This window comes from Pipistrellus hanaki (genome assembly GCF_964339955.1).
Source record: "Pipistrellus hanaki genome assembly, chromosome: 19".
NCBI lineage: Eukaryota > Metazoa > Chordata > Mammalia > Chiroptera > Vespertilionidae > Pipistrellus > Pipistrellus hanaki.
In genome coordinates, this window is record NC_140521.1 from 17,682,099 (window position 1) to 17,691,244 (window position 9,146).

At 64.4% G+C, this 9,146-nt stretch overlaps 1 protein-coding gene across 3 annotated transcripts in view; it reads left to right on the plus strand.

The window, feature by feature from the left end:
• TPCN1 (two pore segment channel 1) overlaps positions 1-9,063 on the plus strand; it is a 49,714-nt gene extending 40,651 nt beyond the window's left edge. For 2 of the 3 annotated variants that reach the window (XM_084868278.1, XM_084868279.1), the window contains 10 exons: positions 473-580; positions 1,512-1,583; positions 2,079-2,168; positions 3,245-3,360; positions 4,008-4,054; positions 4,508-4,576; positions 4,743-4,827; positions 5,683-5,822; positions 6,016-6,096; positions 6,974-9,063. In XM_084868278.1, the coding sequence (XP_084724404.1) occupies positions 473-580; positions 1,512-1,583; positions 2,079-2,168; positions 3,245-3,360; positions 4,008-4,054; positions 4,508-4,576; positions 4,743-4,827; positions 5,683-5,822; positions 6,016-6,096; positions 6,974-7,087 (922 nt within the window). In that variant the 3' untranslated portion in view covers positions 7,088-9,063. Of the gene's footprint in view, positions 1-472; positions 581-1,511; positions 1,584-1,830; positions 1,862-2,078; positions 2,169-3,244; positions 3,361-4,007; positions 4,055-4,507; positions 4,577-4,742; positions 4,828-5,682; positions 5,823-6,015; positions 6,097-6,973 lie in introns of those variants that run through there. The other variant, XM_084868280.1, reaches the window with a different exon arrangement.
• The last annotated feature ends 83 nt before the right edge of the window (positions 9,064-9,146 follow it).

Consider the following 9,146-nt stretch of genomic DNA (forward strand, 5'->3'; position numbering starts at 1 on the left):
CAGGCCTTACAGTCACAGGCCTGTGAGCGTGAAACAAGTCAGCGAGGGGAGTCCGGCAATCAGCCTGGTCCCACGCCGACCTCGGGGCCCTCGGCCTTGGTCAGGGCTCGCTGGTGTCCAGGTGGGGTCACCTTGCCAACCCTGCCCCTTCACTCATGACCTCGCCAGGGCAGGCAGCCACCGGTATAACCAGCGTCTGCCTTAGACCCTCCAGGGGTGCAGGACCCTCCAGGGGTGTGTTTTGCGGGGGGGTGGGGGGAGGTGTGTGTTGTAATGGCAGCGGGAAACCCAGGGCAGCGGGAAGCCGTGTCCCACCTGGCCGGCCTGGGCCTCTGCGGGGCGGGCGCACTTGCTTTGCTGTGGTTGGCACGTGGGCTCCTTGGAAAGTGAGCCGAGCACGGGGCCGGGGCGCCGGCCGCGGTGCAGGAGGCCGCTGGGCCCACGGACCGCTCTCCCTCTCCCTCCCTCCGAGGTTCGACTTCTCCGTCACAGCCTTCGCCTTCCTGGGCCTGCTGGCGCTGGCCTTCAACATGGAGCCCTTCTACTTCATCGTGGTCCTGCGGCCGCTCCAGCTGCTGAGGTGACCGGCCGGGCTGGGGTGGGGACAGGCGGGCCGGGAGGCCGGGGGGGCCTGGGGTCTGGTCTGGTTAGGGACCGGAAAGGGCCAAAGGATCGAGCTGGGGCGGGGCCTGCAGTGCCCCTGGCACTGTCGGGGGGAGGTGTGGGGAGATGGGAGGCAGCTCTCGGGTGGGCTTGGCCTGTGGCGCTGTCAGCTGCGGCCATAGAAACACAGGCTCACCGTCTTCAGAGGCACCGCCGTGAGGTCCAAAGGGCTCTTGAGGGCCCCTTGCTTTTCTGGAACAGCCTCCTGTCAGAGAAGCCCTTGACTCCCACCCCCAGGGTCATGCAGGGACGCAGTGAAGCCGGCCGGGGCAGCACCCCTCCCCGCTGGGGGGAGCCCTTTGCGTTTTCATGAGCCTGGTTTCCTCCTGACTATTAGCTGCGATCGATCCCACACACACCCATCCTCCTGCCCTGTCCCTCCTCTTGCCCTGTCCCTCCTCCCGCTCTGTCCTCGTGGGAGGTTGGGGTCCAGGGCGGCATCTCTGCAGCAGAACCTGCTGCCACGCCCAGTGGTGGTGGCCGGGCCGGGCTAATGCCAGCTTCTCTCCCCGCCACTGCCACCCTTTCCTTACCCGAGCACAGGCTCCGGGCCCCCTGTGGCGTGGGCGCTGCTCCCTTCTCTCTCTCTCTCTCTCTCTCTCTCTCTCTCGTGTTTGAGCAGGGCCTCACTGCCCTGAGCCTCGGACTGCGTATACAAACTGAACAGCCACACTGCCCCTCTCCCCACGGAAGGGCTGACCCCCAGCACGGCTCTGCGTCCCTGCGGGGACAGGCCTGTCCGGCCCCGTGCCCTGAGGGAGGCCCTGGGCCTGCCTTCTGCCTGGTGCTGTAGGGGGGGCTGCGGCTGCACCCCGTGTCAGGAAGTGACCCCCCTCCTTCCTCCTCAGGCTGTTCAAACTGAAGAAGCGCTACCGCAACGTGCTGGACACCATGTTTGAGCTGCTGCCCCGGATGGCCAGGTACTGCCCTGCCTCGGCCCCAGGGCCAGGCGTCCTGCGGCTTGTGCCCCCTAGGGGCGGGCAGCGGGCGCTGGGAGGGAGAGGAGTCCCGGAAAGGACTGGAATCGAGGGTTCTGTGGGCTCTTCGAGGCGGCTGACCTCTGGCAGCACAGGTCCCCCTGGCCCCGCTCCCCTCCGCCAACCCAAGAGATGTTAGTGGGACGGGCAGGGAGCGGTCCCTCACTCACCACCTGTGTCTGCTCCACAGGTAAGGGGTCGCCTGGGAGTCTGCCTCACAGGTAAGGGGGAAATCTCTGGTCAGGGGGCATCCGTTCAGAGTCCCTCTTCAGCCGTGCTCTAGCCCAGACCCGAGTCACGAGGCCCCTTCCCGCGGGCACTGCCCAGGCGGAGCGCCTGGCTGGGGGCACGCCTTTCACATGCGCTCCGCGGGCCAGGCGGGCAGCCGAGGGGGCGGGTGCTTGGCCGGCCCGCGGTCACCGTCTGCCCCTCCCGCAGCCTGGGCCTCACCCTGCTCATCTTCTACTACTCCTTCGCCATCGTGGGCATGGAGTTCTTCTGCGGGATCCTCTACCCCAACTGCTGCAAGTGAGTGCGCACCAGGCCTCCGCAGGGCAGGGCGGGGCGGGCACCACCTCACCGGCCGGCCCAGGGCCCCTGGAATCAGTGCCCTGTGGTGCTTCCAGGGCTCGGTCAGTCGGTAGCTAAGTGAGGGACCCGGAAGCAGTTATCTCTGCGGTGAGGGCGTCAGAGCAGTTTCCCTGTCCCCAGGCCCCCCTCAGCTCGCCCTTGGGGCTTGGGGCTTGGGGCTGGGGGCTGGGGGCTGGGGCTGAGGCCTGAGGCCTGAGGCCTGAGGCCTGGCGCCTGGCCCGGGCCTGATCCCGTGGCTCACTTCCACGTCTCTCCAGGGGTGGTCCGTTAGGATAAGACAGACGGACACCCATGGGAAGGTCTGTGGGGACAGAGTGGAGAGCCTGCTCCCCATGAGCCCTCCCTCACTCCTCCCAGGATGACATGTGTCCTCTGCATGTTGGTCCTGTGTTCCCTTTAATATTGGGTCCTTCTGGCCTGGAGGCCGATAGACCCTCAGAGACACCGGTAGCTGCTGGGAGTCAGGGGCCGGCCGCCGAGGAGAGGGGTCCCAGGCACAGGCTGCTGCTTACAAGCGCAGGTTCCAGGCCTACAGTCGGGTGCAGCGTGCGCCTGGCGAGAGGCTCAGACTGCAGAAACAGCACGTGGGTTTTAGCAGATGAGCCATCCAGGATTTAAATAAAAGTAGCCAGCCAGCTCAGAACAGAGGCAACCACCGCTGAGAAGGCCTGGCCGGTGCTGGAGCCAACAGGGCCTTTCCCCTCCTGGTGTGGCCCTCGCCCGCCTCAGCAAGCCCAGGGCCCGGAGGCAGGCACGGCCCTCCCAGCAGTGTCTCAGGGTGGCTGGGAGGGAGGAGGCCCGGCCGGCAGCAGAGGAATGCCCAGTGGAGGCGGATAAGGGGAATTAAGTGGTAGGGGCTGGAGGCAGCCAGAGGAGGGGGAGGGAGGTGGCTGGCAGGAAATAGGTTGGGCCAGGACAGTGCGCCCTGCTCAGTCCTGGGTTTCCTCAAACATTCTGTCCTGTTGGGGTGACCCGCTGTGTGGTGACTGTTCTCCTGCCGTCTCCCCGGCCAGCACAAGCACAGTGGCCGACGCCTACCGCTGGCGCAACCACACGGTGGGCAACAGGACGGTCGTGGAGGACGGCTACTATTATCTCAACAACTTCGACAACATCCTGAACAGCTTCGGTGAGTGCAGAGATCCCGGGGCGGGGGAGAGGGGGATAGACACGCCTGCGGCCTCTCCCTCCCCGGCTGTTGGCCCCACGGTCTCGGTCCCTTCTGACCCAGAGGGAGTGTGTGAGCCCGGGCTTAGGGGCGCGGGCCAGGCTGGCTCACGCAGCCGCCGGGTGACTCCTTTGCGGATAACCTTACAGTGTCAGGGGGCAGAAGAGCTTCATGCTTTGCAGGGAGGGGTCCAGCCTGATGCCAGGGCACCACCCCTCGCCCGCCATAGTGCCCTTTCATGGCTCAGAGGAGGCCACACCGCTCTGCTCCGGGTCCTGTGGAGGGGATGGGGATGGGGTGGGCAGGGGAGTGGAGGGATGCGGACAGGCAGGCCTGACACAGCTTCTCGAGGTCAGGGAGAGCCTCATGCTCCCCAGATCTGCACCGATGAAGGTCCGTGTGCTCCTTCCCCACCCCAGGCCCTGGCCCATCCCCAGGCTGCGGGCAAAGGGCACACCCTGCTGGGGACGGGCAAGGCGGCAGCACTGCCTGTGGTGGGCGCTCGGGGAGCCCAGGCTGGCGATGGGGACGCCTCATTTAGGTACCCGGCACCTCTGACTCTGAAACGATGGGTCTGATCACGGTGCCTTCCCCCTTCCCTTTGGCAGTGACCTTGTTCGAGCTCACAGTTGTCAACAACTGGTACATCATCATGGTAAGCACCTTGGCCAGCTCCTGGGGGCGCTGTCCCCTCACCCTCTGGGGCCAGCTCTGCGTCTCCCTCCACCCCGTGTGGGGTCCATTGCCCTTCCCATTGCCTGCGGGGGGCAGGGGGGTGGCGTTCTACAGAGGCCACTGTGGGGGCCAGGAGCACTCCTGCTGGACATGGCCTTCATCCCCAGCTCCCCAGCCTCTGGCCTCCGTCCTCCTGCCCATCGGGGAGACTTTTCAGTCCGGGACCAGTGTGGGGGGGTTTCCTTCCCTAAACTCTTCCATGTGCACCCCCACTCGGGGCAGGCTCAGACCTGGGGACCATCCAGGCCTCTGCAGCAGAGGAATTTTAGATCCTGGGACCTGTGTCTTCTTAAAGTGGGGGGAGTGGGAGGGAGATACAGGAAGCCCAGTGGACAGCGCCCCCCAGGCCGCTCACGGCGTCCTCTGCCTCCAGGAAGGTGTCACCTCTCAGACCTCCCACTGGAGCCGCCTCTACTTCATGACCTTCTACATCGTGACCATGGTGAGTCTGGGCCCGGACGCGCCCCCTCCATCCGGGCTCCCAGCCGCCCTGCGCATTGGGCGGCAGCCGGGGAGGACAGGGCTGGGACACGTCCGTGCGGCTCTGCCTGGGGGCCAAAGCAGCGCCCACCCCATCCTGTCTCTCCCCCTCACCCCGTGCTGGCCAGGTGGTGATGACCATCATCGTGGCCTTCATCCTCGAGGCCTTCGTCTTCCGAATGAACTTCAGCCGCAAGAACCAGGACTCGGAAGGTCTGTGCCAGGGGCAGGCGCCTGCGCTGCCGGCTGTCCGGCTGTCTGTCTGTCCTGCAGCTCAGCTCACGTGTGTGGTTGTCTTTCTAGCTCTCTCACTGGTAGTCAGTGGCAGACACACGCTCTCCATCTCATTTTTCAAAGAAAAACAATATACATCACAGTTTAAGAAAACCCCACATCCGCGGCAGGCTTCTGGTGTACACCACCGGCCGTTCCCTGTTCCCCGGACTGCTCACTCAGCCCCCTCTCAGCCGCTGTCTCCACTTCTAACCTCCACTCCGAGGTCCTGGGCCCCTGCAGACCGCGGGGCCGTAGCTCTCCTGCTGGGAGGTCCCAGCTCCCCTGACCGCCTCGCACCTCCCAGGGGCACGGCTCTCTGCATCTGACCCCCATCCTTTCCACACTCTCCTCCCTCAAAATGGCCACAAACCTGTTTCTACTTGTTTCCAAGTCTACCTATCAGGCTGTCTGACCCTTTTTTTATAACATGTCATTTTAAAATAGATTTTTAGGGAGAAGCGGGGAGAGAGAGAGAGAAACATCAATGAGAGAGAAACATCGCTCGGCTGCCTCCTGCACACTGGGCATGTGCCCTCACTGGGAATTGCATCGGGGACCTCGTGGTCCCTGGTCCGTGCTCACCCACTGAGCCACACTGGCCAGGCTGACTCTTTCCTTTTTGCTTGGAGGCTGCCTCCGAAACCCTGTCCCCTGTGAGCTGCTGTCCTGCCCACCGATCCTCACACCCACAGCGGAGGGAGGGAGGGGCAGGAGAGGGACCTCAGGACCCTGTAGGGACGGCAGGAGGAGGGCCGGCGAGGCCTCTGAGCCCGGGTCCCTCCCCCGCTGCAGTTGACGGTGGCATCACCGTGGAGAAGGAACTGTCCAGGGACGAGCTGCTCGCCGTCCTCAAGCTGTCCCGGGAGGTACGGGGCGCGGCCGCCGACGTACCCCGGATGCTCAAGGTCCTCTCCCAGATGGAGAGGAACGAGGTGAGGCTGGGCCCATGGGGCAGGAAACCCGGCCGGGAGGGGGGCACCCACCCCCACTGTCAGCCCCTCCAGGTCTGGTGACAGTTCGGAGGCATCGTAGCAAAAGCCAGAGGAGCAGGCGAGGCCTGTGCGGGTGGTGGTGGGCCTGGGCCCGGGCCTGGCACGGGGGCCTGCAGCCTCTGCTCCTCCACAGCAAAGCGCCATGGTGTTCCTGGGACGGAGGTCCCGGACCAAGAGTGACCTGAGCCTGAAGATGTACCAGGAGGAGATCCGGGTAGGAGCGCCCGCCCCGCCGCCCAGGGTGACGCGGCCTCTCCCAGGTCCAGCCAGCTCTGCCCATCGGAATGAGGCCTGCTGTGCCCAGCGCGTCTCTGGGTGTTTGTTTGTTTACTGTTAAGGGAGAGGTCAATTTTGCTTTGTTTTGTTTTTTACAAACGCTCCCCTTCTTCCCACATTGCCAGCTGAGTCAAACGTTTGACCCGGCACCACGTGGCACGCACGCTGCGTCCCAGACAGGACAGAGCCGCTGGCCAAGGGCCGCGGTGGAGGGGCCTGGGTTTGCCCTCCTGCTCGGGGTCCCCGGGCTCCGGGAGGGTCTCCCTGGCAGCAGCTGCCTCGTTTCCTGGCGTTCTCACAGCGGGAACTCAGTCTGCCAGTGCTCACGCCCCAAACTGAGAGGCTGCAGGGCACCGGGTGGCACAGGGGCATGGGTCAGCGGGAGCTCTGGTGTCCGGGCCCAGCCTCAGTTTCCCCTCCATAAGATGAGGGGACATAGAGCTAGGCCATCTCAGTGTTTTAGGCTTTCATATTCTAGTTCAGATTCTAAACACACAGTGCATTTGTAATTCCCTAATCACCTGACTACCCCTGTCCCTGAAAATGTGACAATGACCGGAGGCCGGTGAGCTGCTCAGTTTTCCTCAAACTGCTTTCACAGCGCGATGGCGGGAGCTGGGAGAGACCCTGGGCCCCCTTGAGGGTGGGGTTTGGCAGCTCACCTCCTCCATCCGGGTGGTCCCCCAGCCCCGCAGGCAGAGCTGGAGGCCACACACTGACGGCCTGGTGCCTGTCAGGCTGGGGGCGTAGGGCGGGCTGGAAGGGGTGCAGCCCACTCAGCGCCCCCCCCCCCACACACCTGCCCTGTGCCCTAGGAGTGGTACGAGGAACACGCCCGGAAGCAGGAGCAGGAGCAGTCGGACGGCAGCGGTACCCCTGCCACCCAGCAGCCCCCAGGCAGCCGCCAGCGCTCGCAGACCATCACCTAAGCCAGCTCGCTCCTTCCCGGAAGCCATCTCTCTATGCAATAACACATAGCACTATTTTACTACGATGTATCGGGATAACGTGCATATATACCTATGCACACGTCCACATATATGCACCTATTTATAGACAGCGGAGGAGACTGGTGGGGTTTGGTTTGTAAGTAACCTCCTGGTCCTGTCTTCCTTAACTCCGGGAGCCAGTTTGCTCTGGGCGCGGCCAGGCAGAAAGCGCTGGGACGGACTCTGCCCCCTCCGCGGGCAGGCCCTCCGGCCTCCCCAGGCCACGCTCACACCCACACCTTCCTGCCGCCTCCAGGCCCCGTCCCAGCTGACAGCTTCCCCCCTCACTTCCTCCGCGGCCACGGCACGGGTTTCTGTCTTGCTTTAGGGACAAAACCACTTACGGGACAGAAATACTGGGATTCGTATCTCTCTGTAGGATCATGTCACGGGCGGTCCTTCGGGACCTGTGCCTACGACCTAATGGGAAGTGGAATCGGGTGTGACTAGACCACGTGCTCAGGCCTCAGCTGGTGAGCGCCTGGCTCTAAGCCTTCTGTCCCACCCCCCTTTTGGCTAGGTTTCAGCTCTTGTTGCTAAAAATCCTAACAGCCTCAGTTGGAATCCAGGCCCAGCACCAAGGGGGGCAGGGAAGGGGAAGTGGGGGGGGGGGGGAGAGAAGCAAGGGTGAGGCCGATGGCTACACCCAGACCCATTCCTACAGCGGCTTTCTCCGCTAAGCCCTTCCCCCTGCCTGTGACTGTGCTGTCCAGGCAGAAAGCTGTGCGGGTTCCTCAGGATTCTGCTCAAGACGGCACATTCCTTCACGCTGTGCATTAGGTTCAGGCCTCACTGGGAGGAGTGGGTGGTACCGAAGCGGGTCCGAGTGAACCCGCAGCTCCCCGAGTCCCCCTGGTACCTGGGGAGCTGTCCGAGGTCAGTGTGGGTGGGGTGGGATCGGTGCTAGAATCCAGAGCAGGCTGTTGGGGTTGGCAGCCCCAGTTGAGGGCACAGCAGGGTCAGAAGGGGGCAGGGACGGCCCTGCTCTCAGCTGCCTCCACAGCCTCCTGGGGCTCAGGAGGGTGGGTGGGCTGAGGTTCCCCGCAGGGCAGGCCTGACCCCCCGGGTACAGCACCCAGCACCCCTCACCTTCTCTAGGGGTGGTCCCCGTAACCCACGCTGCACAGCTCTGCCCCTCAGAGGGAGAGGAGTGGGCATTTTCGTTCAAGCACAGCCCTCTGGGGACACCAGGAAGGCGGATTCCCACAGGGGACAGGAGGCTGGCGGCCTCTGTCGGGGGCCATTGGGCAGCTGGGCACCGGGCACCGGGCTCAGGCCAGAAGCTCTCCACCTCCCGAGAGGAAACGTATTTGCACAGCCGGGTGCCTTGTAGCTTTTGTACTGAAACGGCATTTCGGAAGCAGGGGGGCCCCATCCTAGCCCTTCCTCTGCCCGCAGGGGCCGAGGACCTGGGAGGGGCACCGGGGCCCAGAGGCCCACAGTGAGGGCCGGCAGGGGAGGGCGGGGTCTAGTCTGGACCTGCACTAACCTTAGTGCAGCCACTGGTCGGCGCCTTGGTCACTGAGGCCGAGGACAGCTGTCCCCAGGGTCTCCTACGGCCTGGTCAGGCCGGTCCTCACACCCGCACACGGTGCAGGGAGCAGGCGGCCCAGGGCTGTGAGCTCTGCGGGACCCGGGACATCCCGCAGCCCAGGCGCCCTCCCTCCCCGCTCAGCTGAGCAACCACGCCGAGACTGAGCTGCCCTGGGTCAGAGCAGCCTGTCTGACCGTCACGGCCCCTCCTCGCCCCCTCCTTCCCCCCCAGCCCCAAGCCTTACTCCACGTCACGCGACAATCATTTTGTACGGATCGCAGGAACGGCCCTGTGTGGTTTTGTACGTTGGTGATTTGTTACCGGGAAAGCCCTCGGCGTCTCCGGGCTTCTGGCACATTAATAAAAGCGCCTCTGCTTTGTATGTGTGGCTGCCGCCTCCTCATTCTGGTATCGTGGGGTGTGTGTGTGTGTGTGTGTGCAGGGAGGTCCCCTTTCCAACCCCAG